This window comes from Arachis stenosperma, chromosome 10 (assembly GCF_014773155.1).
Source record: "Arachis stenosperma cultivar V10309 chromosome 10, arast.V10309.gnm1.PFL2, whole genome shotgun sequence".
Taxonomy (NCBI): Eukaryota; Viridiplantae; Streptophyta; class Magnoliopsida; order Fabales; family Fabaceae; genus Arachis; species Arachis stenosperma.
The window spans coordinates 119,297,876-119,317,394 of NC_080386.1; the positions used below are offsets into that span (position 1 = coordinate 119,297,876).

Genomic DNA, 19,519 nt, shown 5'->3' on the forward strand with positions numbered 1-19,519 from the left:
AGCAAACTTAGGTGTGCCACCCAAGGATTGAGCTATATGTTGAGTTTGAACATATAGCTGCAGATGAGATTCAACATGACCTAGATATGCAAGATGACAGAGCTGGAGCGTCCGAAGAAATGAACAATGATAACGACTATGAGTTTAAAGTTACGTACGAAGCTGGTGTCGAGGACGAGGATGGCGATGGGGGAGGTGAGATAGTCACGAAAACTTTAGTGGTTCTACCCCTAGTCAGTCAACCAATGGACATTCTGCCTTTTACGCGTAACTTGGATCTTGACGCTATGCATGCACCGGAGTTTCCCAAATATGCGAATATAGGTACAAGAGGAGTGGGTAGTATGTGTTCCTTGATTTTGTTTTGACGGATCGATGAACGACAATTTTTTTTATAAGTGTTGCTGATCTTGAGGATGGGGAGTTCAGGATCGGAATAGAATACAGTTCTAGAAAATCAGTCATCACGACAATTCAAAGTTACATTATCTCGAGAGGAGTTGATTACATTGTTTATGAATTTGAGTCGCAGATGTTATACGCAAAATGCAAGACTTATGAACGTGGGTGCGATTGACTTATCCGAGCCATCTTGATATAGAAGAAAGCATGTTAGGAGATTCGGAGATACAACGGGAGGCGCACGTGATTCATGAGAACAATCTCACAGGATCACTGCAAATTGGATTCGGACACGATTGCTGAGGCTATGAAGCTATTGGTTGAATTCGACCAATCCATAAAGGTGAAATTTATAATTGCTAGTTAAACATAAATAAACACGAGTCAAATTCTAATAAATTATATATTGTTACCTATGTGCAACCGGTATATCAGCTGGTGCAGGTTGTTGTCTTGGAATGAGTGCAAGAAAAGGTGTTCGCTCTCATGCCCAAATAAACAACAAATCAAACGGGCCATCCATCTCCTTGCAATCATACCGTGATGTACAACACAGTGACATGTAAAGATGCGTGAGTGTTGCTGACCCCTAATTGTAAGTGCCGATTCGCTCAAAATTTTTTAGCAGTAGTAGATACTTCGTGTGGGCATATGTCGTCGACTTATCCGCGAAGAGGGTGGTACCTAACAGACTGAAGATATGACACCTTACATATCGCTGAATAGACTCCCAAGTGTCTAAAGGCTGTGTGTCTCTGAGATATGGCGAACCCAGGCCAGCCTTATGTAACTTTTAGATGAACTACTCACAACGGATTCGCTGTCGAAAATCGCCAGGCTCTGATTTACCAAGAAGTCCTAACTATTATCGGTTTAGCCGGTTACAACCTCTCCATCAATCGGTAGGCAAAATATGTGTAACACGTTTTCGAGTGTCACTATAACCTCACCGGTTGGCAATACGAAAGAATGAGTCTCCGGCCTCTACCTTTCCACAAGAGCAGATAATAACACGAAATGCCCTTTGATCTCTCCAACTCTCGAGATATGATAGAATAATCGCATTGTTTGTAAGGCCTGGTCAACCGCCAGATGTCACATCTCCAACGAATCAAGTTTACAAGGTAGAAGATTCCTATTAGTTTGGTACAGGATAACAGAAAACAAAAAATAGAAAATAATTATATAAAATTTTAAAAAATAAACTAAAAATTAATTCCAAAAAATAAAATAAAAATAATGATATAAAATTCAAAAAAATAATACAACAATAATTATAGAAAATAGAATAAAAATAATTACAGAAAAAAAACGTTAAAAAGAAGTTAAAAATAACATAATTACAAAAAATTCAAACAAAATTATTATTATTATTTTCGATTAATAGTAAGATCATAATAGAATATCCAAAAAAATAAAAAATTAACTTATTTAATAATTTCAATAAAAATAATTTTTAACATAAAAAAATAAAGATATAATGACAAAAATTCTGAAAAAAATTATCAATATTTCTATTATTTATTATTTTCAATAATTATAGATTAACAGATTAAAAAACAATAATATTATAACAAAAATAACAAACACTATACAAATGCTAATAATAATATTAACCAAAATAATTTTACTAACAATATATTTCAAATACTAAGTTTTAACTTAGCAAAAATACTAAACTTACCTAATTAGATTGTCTCAAATAATTAATAACATATTTTTTTACAGACGTATAATCACGTACCATTATTTCAAGCAACACACTACTTATTCTCACCCTCACCAAAGATCACCTTTCTCCCTCTCAATCTCTCTTAAAAATTTTCTAAAATGAAGAATGAAAAATGAAGTTCCCTCAACGAAGCATGCAAGGCAGTTCTCCCTCCTCCTTTAAAGGCATCAACAGATTAGTACATTAGAGTTCTCAGAATATGTATGTTGAAAGCATAGAGACCAGTTAGACAAGTAGTCAACACGTAAGGTGCGTGTTGCCCGAGAGTTGACATGTGGCATGGAAATGCTGATAAAAGTGTCTTGAAACCATGCCATGAATCTCTGCTCCTCCAACACGCAAGGTGCGTGTTGCCTGCATGTGTGATATGTGGCTAGGAATCATTGCTAAAGGTGTTTCGGAACCATGCGAAGAATTTTTGCTGTTTTAACACGCAGGATGCGTGTTGCCCTATGCTTGATACGTGGCAAATTTCTGCTAAGAATACTTCTAAAAGTTGCCTCGAAATTCAACGCAGAATTTCTGCAATCTCAATACGCAGAATACATGTTGTGTAAAATTTTCTGCAATTTCACATTTTTACGAAACACTCCAAATAATAATATTTTAACAAAAATACCACTTATTTATCCATATCAAAAATAATTTCTAAAAATATAAATGTAAAAAAATGACAAATATTATTTTCTTATTATATATAATAAAGTAAAAATTTGGAAGTTGTTATTTTTATATGAAATTATTAGTTGAAAAATATTAAATAATTTAATATTAATTAATTAATAATTTTTTATAAAAATAATTAATAAATTTAATTTTCATTTATAAATGAAAGTTTCACATACATCCGGTAATAAAACAGCTTGTTTTATAATAAAAAAGTGAAACAATAAAGCGATGATTTGCAGAATAACGCAATTCCAGTAAGCTTAATTCTATTGGCTACATTCTCATGCCACAGATTACGATCCCCGTGCCTATACTTTACAACCATTACAGCCGTCGATTTGTCTCTCCATCAACGGCCACAAACTTCTCATCTCACTTCTCCCCTTCCCCCAAAAATAAACACTTTCAGTTCCCGCCTTCACCACCACCAAAATCAAACTCACCCTCAACCCTATATAACAATCCCCAAATATTTTTCTCACTCACCATCTCAATTCTCCTTCAATTTCAGAATTTTCCCTTCAAATTTCTCACTCTTTCACTTTCATTCACATGGCTCGTACCAAGCAAACTGCTCGCAAGTCCACCGGCGGTAAGGCGCCGAGGAAACAGCTGGCAACAAAAGCCGCCAGAAAATCAGCTCCGGCGACCGGAGGAGTTAAGAAACCGCACAGGTTCCGGCCAGGAACCGTTGCTCTGAGAGAGATCAGGAAGTACCAGAAGAGCACTGAGCTTCTGATCCGCAAGCTTCCGTTCCAGCGCCTCGTCCGTGAGATCGCGCAGGATTTCAAGACCGATCTCCGGTTTCAGAGCAGCGCCGTCTCCGCTCTCCAAGAAGCCGCGGAGGCTTACCTCGTCGGTCTCTTTGAGGACACTAACCTCTGCGCCATTCATGCTAAGAGAGTAACTATTATGCCTAAGGATATTCAACTTGCTCGCAGAATCAGAGGCGAGAGAGCTTGAGACTCAGATTCAGATTCTATTGCTGATAGATCTTAGAGTTCAATTATATGTTATATTGTAATGATAGTTCAGCTTTGGTTTAATACTTAATGTTGAATTGATGAATCTAATCTAATGAGTGGTTATATGCATTTTATGTTGTAATATCTGAACACTAGATCTCAATTTCAGAATTTGCCTTAAAATATTTCAAGACGATATCTAACATCGTAATTCAATAGATTTTAATACTCCACCACTAGAAACTCAATAGATTTTAAGACACCATCACCAGATGATGTTTCATTTCATTCTCAGTCAAGATAAAAACCGTCAGAGTACTTTGCTTAGATTACCTATGTTTTAGAATTTGAAACAACCAATCAAGGAGTGAATGCCAAATAGGTCAAATAAAACTTCTTTAACTCATATTTTAACCAAATAATTATTTCTCAGATCTTACAATGTTCTCTTTCATCTTGCACTTTCAGACGCAACAATGAATAGCCTCGTTTTTTTTTTTATTTTTATTTTTGACAACAAAATATTTCGTTTATAGAAAAAGTCTTTAGATATATTTTATGCTATATTATAAATTAAAAGTAATAATTTTAAAGAATTTTACATAGTAGAAATATAAACAAATTTGTAATTCAATACTTTCTAAATCAATACAAAAAGGGATGTAACATGTTGAAAATTTTATTCTTTTTCGCTTAAAATTAAATTATATTTTAATACGAAGATATTTCTATAAACAAAAATAAATTTCAGTGTATTGTAAAATTTGTACTAATGTATCCACACTACTCATAAAGGAGGGAACAATAAAATATTACGAAAAAACACCACACAGAAATATTAAAAGAAAAAATAGAAACTAAAACAAAATAAAAAAATCAAATAGAAAATGAGTGGGAGAAAGAAATGATAGAGATAAGAATAAAGGGATATGAAATGAAAGAACACTGAGTTAAGAGAAAGGAAAAAGAGGGTTTGAAGAAAACCAAAGACAGAAAAAGAAAGGTGAAAGAAAAACGAGGAAAAAGAAAAAAAATAAGGATTAATAGTTAAATTTATCTTTGAAAGATCATTTATTTTTTAAATTGGTCTTTTGAATGATCTTTTTAGTCATATTAATTCTTGAAAAATAAAATATAAGTCAAATTAATTCTTTTATTATTCTTCAAAAACTGACAATGATGTCCTAATAGAGGTTCAACGTCGCCTGGGGGTATAGTTATTGCATTTGGAATGCGTTAGCAAGGGTGTAGAAGGAGGTCGTTTCGCTGTTGTCATCGCGATTCAGGTATGTATGCACCATTGTATTATTGAATGCATTGCTTTTGTAGTGAAGTTGTTGAATTTATTGTCTGCGACAGTTGCGATTTGTTTTCGGTTTTGTGGAGCTTGTATTTAATAATGTTGTAATGGATTTTGTTAGTTTCCTAAAACTGCTAGGGTTTAGTTTAAACTTTTTTTTCCTGTTTTGTACACATAGACCTTTGATTTTAGGGGATGGGAAGCTTCAATCTAGCTATTTATCATGGGGTCGATTTGGATATAATAATGAGACATTGCAGTATATAAGAGGACAAAAGACACTTATTGAAGATGTTGAGAGTAATTACTTATCTGTATTTGAGGCATATGCGGAGTTATGGCAATTTGGGTACACAAAGTCTAACATATCAGCTCTGTGGTATAAGAATCCAACAGCTGAATGGTTAGAAAAAGCTTTGAAGTTATTTGCTATCGATAGAGATGTACTTGAGATGTGTAGAATAGCGGAGCTGAATAGTCATGCATGTTGAGATGTTTGTAGTGCATGAGGTTGACGATGCTGAAGGTTTTCCTGAAGTTGGATATGTTGATGTTGGGGGCAGAACAGAGAAAAATTCTAGAAACCAGTTGGTGGTTTATTAGGGTCAACAAGGTGAACACGTGCAATCTGATAATGTGCAACAAGTTAGTGAAGGAGATAACCTGCACCCAAATGTGGCTGTTGAAAATGCACGGAATGAATCGAATAGTGATGATGACAGTGACGATGAGGAGTTTCTTCCGTTTGATCTTGAGGTTGACAGTGTAGATGGCGTTCATTTTACAAATAATGAAGAGGAATATGATGATGAGAGTGGTTTGAGGAACTGATAGGTGTTAAGGATGGTTCTTGGGTTGATAAAGGCAAAGGGATTGTGAATGGTGATTTCAGTGATGAGGAAGGCTTCAATAGTGATGAATTGGATTTGGAGTATGAAGTTGGTGGTGGTTCAGATAAAGAAGATAGACAAGAGGAAGATAGTATAAAAGGAGGAGGTATCCAATTTATAAGGATGTTAAAGATATGAGGAGTTATAAGTGGGAGGTGGAAGCTGTATTTGCTTCAAGAGAGAAATTTAAAGACACTGTAACAGCCTACGCAGTACAAACAAGAGGGCTGTTTGTCAACAAGATTATCTTTTTTGGTTATATACAGCAAAAATGGATAAGGAAACAACTTGGCAGCTTAGGTCTATCAACCTTAAGCATACTTGTGGTCAAGCACATAGGGTTGGGATAATGCATACTTCGTGGCTGAGCAGAGCTTTTAAGAAGAAGGTGGAGCATAACCCAAAAGTAAAGATAAAGGAATTGGTGAACAAGGCACAAAGGAAGTGGAATCTGACTATGACAACATCAATGATAGCTAGGTCAAGACAAGCTGCATTGGATGAAATACAAGGAACTTATTGGACTCAATATAAGAAGATAGTTGATTACTGCTCAGAGTTACTATGGGCTAATTCAGGATCAACAGTAAAGCTCAAGATAAAGAGATCTCTTGATTTTGAGATTGAAGTTCAACGCTCTTCATCAAATAACTTCTGCATTTTTCAAAGAAGATATGTATGTCTAGATGCTTGTAAAAAAAGCTTTGTGCACCGTAAAAGATTTATTCAATTAGATGGCTGTTTTCTCAAGACACCTCAAGGGGGCAGCTGTTGACTGCGATAGGGTGGGACCCTAATGATCAAATGCTTCCTATTGCATATGCCGCTGTTGAGGCAGAGACCAAAGACACCTGGAAATGGTTTCTCCAGCTGCTAATTGATGATTTTGGCTCTGAGACAATTAGAAAATCAACCTTCATATCTAATCAGTAGAAGGTAAATAGTTGTTGTATTAATTTCTATTTAGTAATTCATTTAATTCTGATAAACAACATTGTTATAACACAAATTTTTACCTCTTTTTTTAAGGATTACTACCTGCTTTTGACGAAGTTATCCCAGGTGTGGACTACAGATTTTGTGTAAGACATCTGTACAACAAATTCAAGAAGAAATTTCCTAGCTTTCACTCGAAGCAATTGATGTGGAGGTGTGCAAAGGCTATACACTGGAAGGAGTAGGAGAGAGAGATGGCAGTCATCCGAAAGGTCAATGTTAAAGCTCACAGGCATCTGAATGCTATTTCTCCTAGATATTGGAGTATATCCAGGTTTAACTATTATTCTAAATGCGACACTCTTGTAAACAACATGTGTGAAAGCTTTAATAGTGCAATAGTAGAGTCTAGGAAAAATTCTATTGTAACTATGCTAGAAGAAATTAGGGTTTATTTGATGAGTAGATGGGCTATTAATAGAGAAAGAATAAAAAATTTAGTGGTACAATTTTACCTTGAATTAGGAAGAAAGTAGAGAGAAGGGGCAGGTCAGCTGGTGAGTGGAGACCTTATTGGTCTGCTGCACAGTCATATGAGGTGGTAAATGGCTTGAACAAATATGCTGTTGATTTATTTGCTCGTGAGTGTTCTTGCAAGAAGTGGCAGCTCAGTGATGGCATCAACTTTAAAGGACTTGATATGAATGTATATGTTGATGACTGCTATAAGAAAGATGGCTATGTCAGGTGCTATGATTTGGTCATATACCCTCTAAATGACCCATATATATAGGAGAAGATTGAGTTTGATGATGTCATGCCACCACCATATCAGAAGCCTAGTCACAACCCAATGAAAAAGAGAAAAAGAGGACTTGAGGAAGCTGAGGATAGAAGCCAGAGTCACTTGTCTAGGAGGGGACAGATTCAGAGGTGCTCAAATTATGGTGAATCAGGTCACAAGAGGGGAGGATGCAGCAAGCCACCCCTCTCTGTAAGTGCATTTACTATATGTATTTTAGGGTTTTGTTGTTATGGTTGGTTAAATGTAACTTGAGTTATTTTTGCTGTATTTTCAGGCCTAACCACTTAAACAATCTGCTGTCAAGAAAACAAATAGAGGAAGGAAGAGATCATCTTCACAACCTACTGTCCAATCTGCTGCTAGAGGGAGGAAGAGACCAGATTTGCAACAAAAATCATCATTATAGCCCCAGCCAGCCACCAGCACAACACCCACAATAAGGTCCAAGTCATCCCAACCCAAGTCCAAGCCCACACCACCATCATCTAAGTCCAACACATCAGCAGCAGCTCCTTTCCACCGAAAGCCCAAGATAAAGCCCATCAAAAGTTCAAGTAGAGAGTAAGTTATACAAGCTCTTTGAGGTTTATGACCACCATTCCTCTACAACTGTAGAGAGTGCTTCCTAAATTCTAAGTAATGTTTCTCAAGCGACATCTTCTGCAATTGGAACTCAGCTTATTAAAATTGTTGGTGTAAGTATTTTTATCTTATATTCGCTTTACTTGGTTATATGTATTTTTTATTGTTCATGTTTTTTGAGTCATATATTGTTTGCAATGCAAAGGATTTGATGTCCCGTAATCAAAAAGTTGAAGTAAAAAGTGGAAAGAACCAACTTGATATTTATTTGAGTGAGGCAACATAATTTTACAATGATGCAATCATAGATGTTTTGCAATGGTGGAAAGACAACCATCATCGTTTTCCAACACTATCACTAATGGCACGGGATTTGTTGAGCATTCCTATTACTACCGTGTAGGGGTGGCAAATGGGTCTAAACCCGCTGGGCCAGCCCACGTACCTGCCAAAAAGGCGGGTCGGGCTGGAAAAGTGGAACCGCCGAATAACAAAATGCTGCCTAACTTGCATTGCTTAAACAGTGAAATTTGGCGGGCTTTAACAGGGCGGGACTGGCTTCCCTGGCGAGCTGAGCAATTTTTTTTTGATAAAAGGATGAGCATATTTTTTGCCAAAAGCCCAGAACCCAACTACCATGCAACCCAAACCGCCCCCAATGAAACCTTACCCGCCCCAAATCCTAATTGCAGCTTCCTTAGTTCAGTCCTCACTCCTCACCACTCGGCTGCTGTGACTATCACTGTCACTCCCTCCCACTCACAACTCACAAGTCACAACACAGAGCTTCAGCTTCTCTAGTCTCCTGCCGCTGATCGTTCCCTACCGTACTGCGTCTGGCGCCATTGCAGTGCGTCCTCACTCCTCACGCTCGCCCTTTCGTCCTCACGCTCGCAGTCTCGAAAAGAGAGCAAAGTCGCACCCAGTAGTCGCGGCGCTCCTCGTCGCCGTTGCTCTTCGGTCCTCTTGGGTTCTAGCCACCGCTGCTGCTTTGTCTAGCCGTCGTTGCCACTGGTCTCGGTCTTGGGCTCCTGGGTCCTGTCCTCTCACTCTCTAGGTATGCTCGTCTGTCCTCTGGCTCTCTGGGTCTGCTCGTCTGTTCTCATCGCCGCTGTTCCTCGCCTCCTTTGTCGGCTTGTCTGTCCTGTCGCTGGTCATCGGCTCATCATTGCTCGTCTAGTATGTTAGTTTTTTGGCTTATGTTTTAGATCAGAGATTTAGGTTTGTTTGCTGTGTTTTATGTTGTTTGATAATGGTTGAGTTTTGATTAAATTAGTATTGTTGATATTTGTTTTAAATGGGTTTTGAGTTTTGATTAAATATGATGTAGATTCATATATTGTTTGCTGCGTTTCGTTTTATTTAATAATAGTTGAGTTTTGATTAAATCATAATTGTTGATGCTTGTATTAAAATGGTTAAGTGTTGATTAAATCTGATGCAGTTTTGCTGTGTTGACTAAATAGTTTTGAGTATTGACTAAATCATAATGGTTGATACCTGGTTTAACAATTAACATTTGCTTTTAGTTCAAAAAATATAAATTCTGAAACTGTGAGTAACCTTGTTACTGCTGGAGCTGGTTTTGAGACTGCTCTGGTCGAGGTTGATGAACCTAGTTCGAAAAGGGCCAGATCAGCAACATCTGATGTTTGGAATTTTTTCAGAAAACTTGGTCCAGATAAGGATGGAGTAGAACGTTTTGAGTGTAAAGGATGCAAGAAGGTGTTTAAAGCTGGAGGTAAGCGATATGACACTTCTACTTTAAAGCGGCATCTTGATAGTTGTACTCAAATTAAACATGAGGATATTGGTCAGACTATAGCAGAATTGCAACTTAAGATGGGTTCACTTAAGATTGATTCAGGAGTGGCTAGAGATATGTTTGCTTCTTATGTAGTTGCTGGGGATATGCCATTCAATATGATTGATGATAGGAGATTTAGAAATTGGGTGAAACATATAAGTCCAACTTTGAAACTTCCTACTAGGAATACGGTTAAGTCTGACATAGTGAAAGTTCACAAGAGAGAAGCTGTGAAACTTAAAAAAATTTTAGTTTCCATTTCAAATAGAATTTGCTTAAGATCTGATCGTTAGACGTCCAGTACCAATGAGGGGTATATATGTTTAACTACACATTTTGTTTATGAGAACTGGAAATTACAGAGTAAAATTCTGAATTTTTGTCATATACCTCCTCCTGACACGGAACTTGAGTTGTCTTCTAAAATCTTTACGCTTTTAAATGAGTGGAAAATTGATAAAATGATTTTTTCTATTACTTTGGATAATGCTTCTTCTAATGATACTTATGTTGATCACTTGAAAAGTACTTTGGATATGCATGGTTAATTGTTGTGTGGTGGTGAATTTTTTCATGTTCGTTGTTTTGCTCATATTTTAAATCTTATTATCCAAGATGGAATGAAAATATATGGTGATGCAGTGCATAAGATTAGAGATCATATTAAGTATCTGAGAAAATCTGAAAGTCGAATGGTTAAGTTTAAATAATGTTTTCAAGATATTGAGGGACTTGAGTATACAACTGCATTATGTTTAGATGTTCCTACTAGGTGGAATTTACTTTATGCAACGCTTGCAAGTGCTATTCCATATAAGAAAGCTTTTGAAATGTATAAAGTAAAAGAAGCTGGATTTAGGGAGTATTGTCTTTCATCAGATAAGTGGAAAAGAACTGAAATGATATGTGATTTCTTGTTACCATTTTATGAAACTACCAAGTTAATGGTTGAAACTTCTTACCCAACATCCAACTTGTATTTTTTACAAGTTTGACAAATTCAGCTTATTTTGATGAATAGTTTGAAGAATGATGAAGTGCTTATACGGAACATGGGAGAACAAATGATGATTAAGTTCAGGAAATATTGGGAGGAATACAGTGTTGTTCTTGCATTTGGGGCAATTCTTGATCCTAGATTGTTAAGAAATAGATTGGGAATTAGGGTTTATATCACAATAGATAAGGATTATTCAATAAAAGGGGACAAGAAAAGAATGACATCAAGAAGAAGAATTTATTGGCATAAAGAGACGCAGCGTAAATATAAAAGATAGATAAGGGTTTTCCTACTAGACCTCTAAGATACCTGTTCTTAGCAACTTAGGTAATCGGAAGGGATTCCCTACTAGACCTTCAAAGAACCTGTCCTTGACAACCTAGATCAGAGGGATGAAAATTGAATCACTCAATCTTCTCCATGCAACAAGCGAAGCAAATCACTCACTTCACTTAACCACAAAAAAAAAACATGCATAAAGCACTAAGGAAATTTTATTCATCAAAAGCTATTCCAAATGGTCTCACCAAAGGTGTTTAAATAGGCTCCGAACAAACTAACAAAAAGATAAAATAAGATTTTAAAATTTAAATCAGATTTGATCTTAATGGATTAGATCATATTTGATTTAAATTTTAAAACTCCTGAAAATATGATAACTAATTTGAATCAGATTTGATCTTAATTGATTAGATCAGATTTGATTTAAATTTAAATTTCGTAAAAATACTACAAAGCAAATCGGAAGTAAATCAATTCTTCCAACAAACTCTAATAGTAAAACAAATTAAAATAAATGATTAAAAAAATTCAAAAATAATAATAATTTATGCCTCCCACTGAATTTGAAAAGCATTATTGGGCTTCTTGCTGTCTTGACTTAGACCAATGGGTCTTATGAGTTGTCGTTATTTCAGCACCACTGTTTTTGAGACGGACTCTTGGTCTTCTTGAAGTCCAAGACCGGCATGGTATGATTCTTCTAGTATTTAGATCTTTGAACGTGACGAGATTACTATTCTGTCTCCTAGTTCTAAAATGACAAAAATGCCCTCTTGACCACGTATCATTCTCTCCCTCTTCAAAAAGATTCATCCTCGAATCTTGAATGAGATGCTCTTCGTCCCTCTAAGGAATCCAAACCCAATCTCCGGGTTTAAATACCATGGTTTGATGACTCTTCTCTACCCACTAAATTATGGCTATGTCCCTCATGTGTGCAAGTTCAATCTTTCCAACCATACTTTCACCATCTTGTCCAAAGTGTGTAATTTGTCTTTCTTGCTTTTCATCCATATTAATGCCTCCATAATTGACCAGTGAATCTATAAAGCTTGGGAGAGTTGATATAAAAATACTAGGAATTTTATAGTTAGATGTATGAGAATTTAAGGATTCCGTGGAATTCAATGACACTAATGCACTCTTGTCTAAGCTAGAACTTTCTAGATCTCTTTCACAAGTGTGTTTATTGCTCTCAGTTTCTTTGTCAGTCATTGACTCCTCTCTCTCACTATTCTCATATTTTCTCTCAAAACTCTCATGTTCAATTAAACATTGATCCTTTTCACTCAAACACTCACTTTCTTTTTCTGTTTCTTTTCTCTCTAGATTTTTAAATTCCTTACATCCCAAGAATTCAGTTGAGAAATTCTGCACTTTTGAGTCTTCCAATGACACATCACCCTCTACAGCATACTCAACAAGTTCTTCCATCTATGGCTTTGAAGAAGAATGAAAAATAGGCGTAGAAGAAATCCTATTGTTATGGCGATCTATCATTTGTTGCACCTGCTTCTAGTCAATGGCCAATTTGACCAAATTCTCCATGGTTGCGTAACGGTAATGTTGGACTTTATCTGCAAGTTCTTCGCGTAATCCAAACAAAAATCGGTCCATTAAAACCTCAGAACTCCTTTTAATATTAGCCATGTCCATCAAATATAGAAATTCCTTGTGGTACTCCATCACTGATTGTGAACCTTGTTGTAACTTACAAAATTTTTCAAAAAATTCATTGTGGTATGATGATGGTACAACTCAATTCCTCATGTGGTATGATGATGGCACGAACTGGCTCCTCATCATTTTCTTCATCTTCTCCCAACTGCAAATTGGACTCTTTCCGTATCGTCTTCTAGATCTTCCTAATTCAGTCCACCATATACGGGCAGCATCGGAAAAATTGACTTGTACAAGTTAACCTTCTTTTCATCTGAAAGGATGCAATTTGCAAAAATCGATTCTACCTTCCTTTCCCATCTGAAATACGCTTCAGGATCATTCCTCCATTTGAATGCAGGGATTTGCAACTGAGAACCCTTTTTCGCATATGAGCTTTCTTCATCATCACTATCGTAATACACAATCATTTTTTTGTGACTCTTTTTTTTTGTTTTTTTGTTTTGGTCTTTTTTTAGGGACTCTAAGGTGAATTTGCAGAAATTAAAGAGAAAAAAACAAAGAGATTAAACAAGACCCATGGAACGTGTAGATAAATAAGAATTTACCTACGACCTGTAACTGATACCAGATGATAAGAAATAGATTGGAGATTAGGGTTTATATCACAATAGATAAGGATTATTGTCATAAAGAGACGCAACAGAAATATAAAAGATAGATAAGGGTTTTTCTACTAGACCTCTAAGATACCTGTTCTTAGTAACCTAGGTCACCGGAAGGAATTTTCTACTAGACCTTCAAAGAACCTGTCCTTGACAACTTAGATTAGTAGGATGAAAATTGAATCACTCAATCTTTTCCATGCAACAAGCGAAGCAAATCACTCATCTGACTTAACCACACAAAAAAACATGCATAAAGCACTAAGAAAATTTTATTCATCAAAAGTTATTTCAAATGGTCCCACCAAAGGTGTTTAAATAGGCTCCGAACAAACTAACAAAAAGATAAAATAAGATTTTAAAATTTAAATCAGATTTGATCTTAATAGATTAGATCATATTTGATTTAAAATTTAAAACTCCTGAAAATATGATAACTAATTTAAATCAGATTTGATCTTAATTGATTAGATCAGATTTGATTTAAATTTAAATTTCCTAAAAATACTACTAAGCAAATCGGAAATAAATCAAATCTTCCAACAAACTCTAACAGTAAAACAAATTAAAATAAATAATTAAAAAAATTCGAAAATAATAATAATTTATACCTCCCACTAAATTTAAAAAGCATTATTGGGCCTCTTGTTGTCCTGACTTAGACCAATGGGTCTTATGAGTTGTCGTTATTTCAGCACCACTGTTTTTGAGACGGACTCTTGGTCTTCTTGATGTCCAAAATCGGCATGGTATAATTCTTCTATCATTTAGATCTTTGAACGTGATGAGATTACTATTCTGTCTCTTAACTCTAAAATGACGAAAATGCCCTTTTGACCACGTATCATAGATTTAAATTCAACACTTTGCCTCATTGCTATAATGAGATTGATCCTATTAGTGCTAAAGACAAAGTGGAGCATGTGAAGAGTAAGTTATACAAGCTCTTTGAGGTTTATGACTACAATTCCTCTACAACTGTAGAGAGTTCTTCCCAAATTCCAAGTAATGTTTCTCAAGCGACATCTTCTGCAATTGAAACTCAGCTTATTAAAATTGTTGGTGTAAGTTTTTTTTATCTTATATTCACTCTACTTGGTTATATGTATCTTTTATTGTTCATGTTTTTTGAGTCATATATTATTTGTAATGCAAAGGATTTGATATCCCGTAATCAAGAAGCTGAAGTGAAAAGTGGAAAGAACCAACTTGATATTTATTTGAGTGAGACAACATTATTTTGCAATGGTTGAAAGACAAACATCATCGTTTTTCAACACTATCACTATTGGCACGAAATTTGTTGAGCATTCCTATTACTACCGTGGCTTTAGAATCCGCATTTAACATGGATTCTCATGTTTTGAATAAGTATAGAAGTCGTTTATTACCAGATAATGTTGAAGCTGTGATTTGCACTCGAAATTGGATATGTGGATATGATGATTATGGTATAATTATATTTATAACATACATACTTGAGTGATTTTTGTTCATTATTATGTATTATTTTTTTAATATATTTATTTACTTTTTTCTAGAGAAAGATTTAGATCAGGAAGATATTGCAAAAGGAGAAGGCTATGGTTCCAATGATGTTATTGACTTACATGAAGATGAAGATGAAAATTAAGTGTTTCGAATTATGTTTATTTTGTTTTGGATACTATTTATAATTATGTTTTTGGATTTTGGATTATATTTATTTTGCCTTTGAGACTATTATTATGTTTTTGAATTTTGGATTATGTTTATTTATTTTGGAGACTATTTATATTTAACATTTGCTTTTATATTGATTTAAACAGAAGGGATTGTTTTATACTCTTACAAATATTATTAAAAAAAAAGAGTTTAGGCGGGCTTAGCCTGCCAACCCGCCATTAGGCAGAGTGGGGTAGGATTCTGGGACCGCCTCATTAGGCGGGGTGGGGTGGACCAGCCCGCCAGAGGGTGGGCTTCTGGCAGAGCGAGGTGGAGCGGGCTTCCCTGCCTGCCACCCCTACTACCGTGGCTTCAGAATCTGCATTTAGCATGGGCTCTCATGTTTTGAATAAGTATAGAAGTCATTTATTGCCAGATAATGTTGAAGCTGTGATTTGCACTCGAAATTGGATACGTGGATATGATGATTATGGTATAATTATATTTATAACATACATATTTGAGTGATTTTGTTCATTATTATGTATTATTTTTCTAATATATTTATTTACTTTTTTCTAGAGAAAGATTTAGATGAGGAAGATATTACAAAAAGAGAAGGCTATCCTTCAGGAGTGGTTTCCAATGATATTATTGACTTACAGGAAGATGAAGATGAAAATTAAGTGTTTCGAATTATGTTTATTTTGTTTTGGAGACTATTTATAATTATGTTTTTAGATTTTTGATTATATTTATTTTGCCTTTGGAACTATTTATAATTATGTTTTTTGTATTTTTCATTATGTTTATTTATTTTAGAGACTATTTATATTTAACATTTGCTTTTATATTGATTTAAAGAAAAAGGATTGTTTTTATGCTCTTACAAATATTATTAAAAAAAAGAGTTTAAGCAGGCTTAGCCCGCCAGCCCGCCATTAGGCGGAGCGGAGTAGGATTCTTGGACTACCTCATTAGGCAGGGCGGGGCAGGGCGGGGCGGGCTTTTCCGCTTGCCACCCCTACTACTGTGACTTCAGAATCTGCATTTAGCATGTGTTCTCATGTTTTAAATAAGTATAGAAGTCGTTCATTGCCAGATAATGTTGAAGCTATGATTTGCACTCGAAATTGGATACGTGGATATGATGATTATGGTATAATTATATTTATAACATACATACTTGAGTGGTTTTGTTCATTATTATGTATTATTTGTCTAATATATTTATTTATTTTTTTCTAGAGAAAGATTTATATGAGGAAGATATTATAAAAGGAAAAGACTATTTTTCAGGAGTCGTTTCCAATGGTGTTATTGACTTACAGGAAAATGACGATGAAAATTAAGTGTTTCGAATTATGTTTATTTTGTTTTGGAGATTATTTATAATTATGTTTTTGGATTTTGGATTATATTTATTTTGCCTTTGGGACTATTTATAATTATGTTTTTGTATTTTGGATTATGTTTATTTATTTTACAGACAATTTATATTTAACATTTGTTTTAATATTGATTTAAATAGAAGGAATTATTTTATGCTCTTACAAATATTATTAAAAAAAATGTGTTTAGGCGGGCTTAGCCTGCCAGCCTGCCATTAGACGGGGTGGGGTAGGATTCTGGGACTACCTTATTAGGCGGGGTGGGGCGGGCTTCCCTGCCTGCCACCCCTACCTAAAAGTATACACATAAGCCATTTTTATCCGTAAAATTTTGAAAATTGATCAAATTAGTCTTTATATAAATTTTTCTTATTTCTTTCATAATATTAAATTTAATTTTTTTATACTACTAATTTTAATACTATTTTTTAAATTTTAATAAGCAAAATTCTGTCTACATAAAATAATAACAATAATTAAATTATTATAAGTTTTGTTATCATTTGTATTTTAAAATTTTATATTTTCAAATTGTAATTTTTATAGTAAATCTTTTTTTTTAAATGAGTTTTTCAAATTATTATTGATTATATATTAAAAAAATTTAATATTTTGATTCTCACTAAATAATATTGTGGTTTTTATAAAATTTAAATCTTTTAGATTTTTAAAATTATAATTTTTATTATTATTTAATTTATATGGTAGAAATAAATAATTAAAAAATTAATTTTGTGAGATCACTCGTTGAATTTTAATATTTTAATATAATTTTTTAAAAATAACTACTATATTTATTTAGCGAGATCCAAAAGATTAAATCTTTTAGTATATAATTAATAATATTTTGATAAAATTATTTTGATATTTTAATATTTTGATAAAATTATTTTGATATTTTAGATAATAATATTTGATAATATAAATATTTTATTATATTGATATTTTATCTTTTGATGAGTTCAGCTTGACCCAAATCTTAAAGACCTAGAGTGTTATTCTTTCGCTTTTGTAGTCTAGAGAAATTAGGTGAGTATAGAGTTTAGGCTGATTCAGGTACCAATTTAGAGACTTCTTAAATAGGTGAGGATCTGGGAGGTCATATATATTATCTTATAGGGTGTATACTGACAAGATCTGTAAATGTTGTACTAATATATGATGATATGTGAATATTTTTGTTTATATTTATGTTTATGATGTTAACCGTTTCTGTACCCTTGCAATAACAAATCAATTAACGTTTTTTTAAAAAACTTTATCCTGCAAAAATAACTACGTTTTAACAATGAATCAGGCTCATATAATAAATACTAATTAAAGTTAGGGAAAGTAAGTTAACGCTTAGCTTCTGGTATGATGATCATAATATGCTAAAAGTTGGATCGTTATAAGAGGCACTCCAAGATATTTTTCGAATGAGTTAGCAAATCAAAAAGATGAAATACTTGTAAAGAGATCATTTCGTTGCCTGAAAACATTAAGAGAACATATGCCTCGAGATTTATCAAAATTAACCTTCCTACCTGACGCCTTAAAAAATATTACAAAAGTATCCAAAATGTGCACAACCTGAGACTTCTTAGCCTTACAAAATAAAATAAGATCATCTACAAACAGAAGATGAGAGATGACAATCGCTTCTCTAGAAATAGCTATTGGATTCTAATTATCAGAATCTACCATTTGTATAATTAGATAACCCAGTCACTCCATACAAAGCACAAAAAGATAGGGAGACATCGAATCACCTTGACTCAAACCCCTTTTTTGGTTGGAAACCTTCTAAGCAATTATCATTCTACATTAGAGCCGGAGAAGAAGATCGAACACAACGCATAATCAAAGAGACAATAGATGAAGAGAATCCAAACATACCTAAAGTTTACTCCAAGAAATTCTAATTAACTCTATCACATGCCTTCTCAAGGTCAATTTTAAAAGTCAAAGTACCCTTTTTAGATTTAGTCTTTTTCATAAAATAAAGAACTTCTTGGACAACAATAATATTATCTGGCGATCCCCTTTGTGGAATAAAATCACCCTGCAAAGAGATTATGATATCCTGTAAAAAAGGTCGAAGCCTCTTCACAATTACTTTAGTGTTGATCTTGTATCAAACATTACAAAGACTAATCAGCCAAAATTCTTTCATACATGAAGGATTGGTAACTTTTAAGTTGAGAACCACAAGAGTTTCAAAAGCGCACTATCTAGCTCATAACCCACAAATGTCATTTTTACTAATTTCTGCACCTCATTACCAACCCCATAACAACACTCTTAACCTCCTCTTTAGAAATATCTCTAACAAGACTCATAACCTTCTCTTGGGGTAGAGCAGGTAAAATCTAATTTTTTAAAGCGTAAGATCAATATTCTCCACATTACAGAATATATTCTTTTAAAATTCTACTGCTCCCATCTCAAGCTCACTTTAATCAGTGCTTTATCTCCCATATCCCAAAAACAAACCTTGAATCTTATTCCATTTTCTTTTAATACGAGTTTGCATACGAAAGAACTTAGTATTTTTATTTTTGTGTCTCGTCTATTGTTCTCTAGATTTCTAAAATTAAAACAATTTCTCTTGCATTAAAAGATTATTATACTCTGCTTGAAGATCAAGCTCTTACTGCATTAGAGAAATAATATCTACTTTCTCTATTCTTTGTTAAATGAACAATATCTTCTTCTCAAGATTTTTTTCTTTTAAAGATATTACCGAAAATATTTTTATCGAAAGAAATGGCATGATCTCTTACAAGTGGCGGAAAGGTATATAAAATAAAAGATTTTAGATAGGATAAATTTTAAAAATATTATAAA

General features: G+C 34.0%; 1 protein-coding gene across 1 annotated transcript; it reads left to right on the forward strand.

Moving 5' to 3' along the window:
• The first annotated feature begins 3,253 nt into the window (after positions 1–3,253).
• Positions 3,254–3,897, forward strand: LOC130955904 (histone H3.2). Its single transcript, XM_057882904.1, has one exon. The coding sequence runs from the start codon at positions 3,356–3,358 to the stop codon at positions 3,764–3,766; it is 411 nt and encodes a 136-aa protein (XP_057738887.1). The 5' UTR covers positions 3,254–3,355; the 3' UTR covers positions 3,767–3,897.
• Positions 3,898–19,519: the final 15,622 nt, after the last annotated feature.

Excerpts from the sequence above, each read along its gene's own strand:
- LOC130955904 (XM_057882904.1), top strand. The coding sequence starts at position 3,356 with ATGGCTCGTACCAAGCAAACTGCTCGCAAGTCCACCGGCGGTAAGGCG.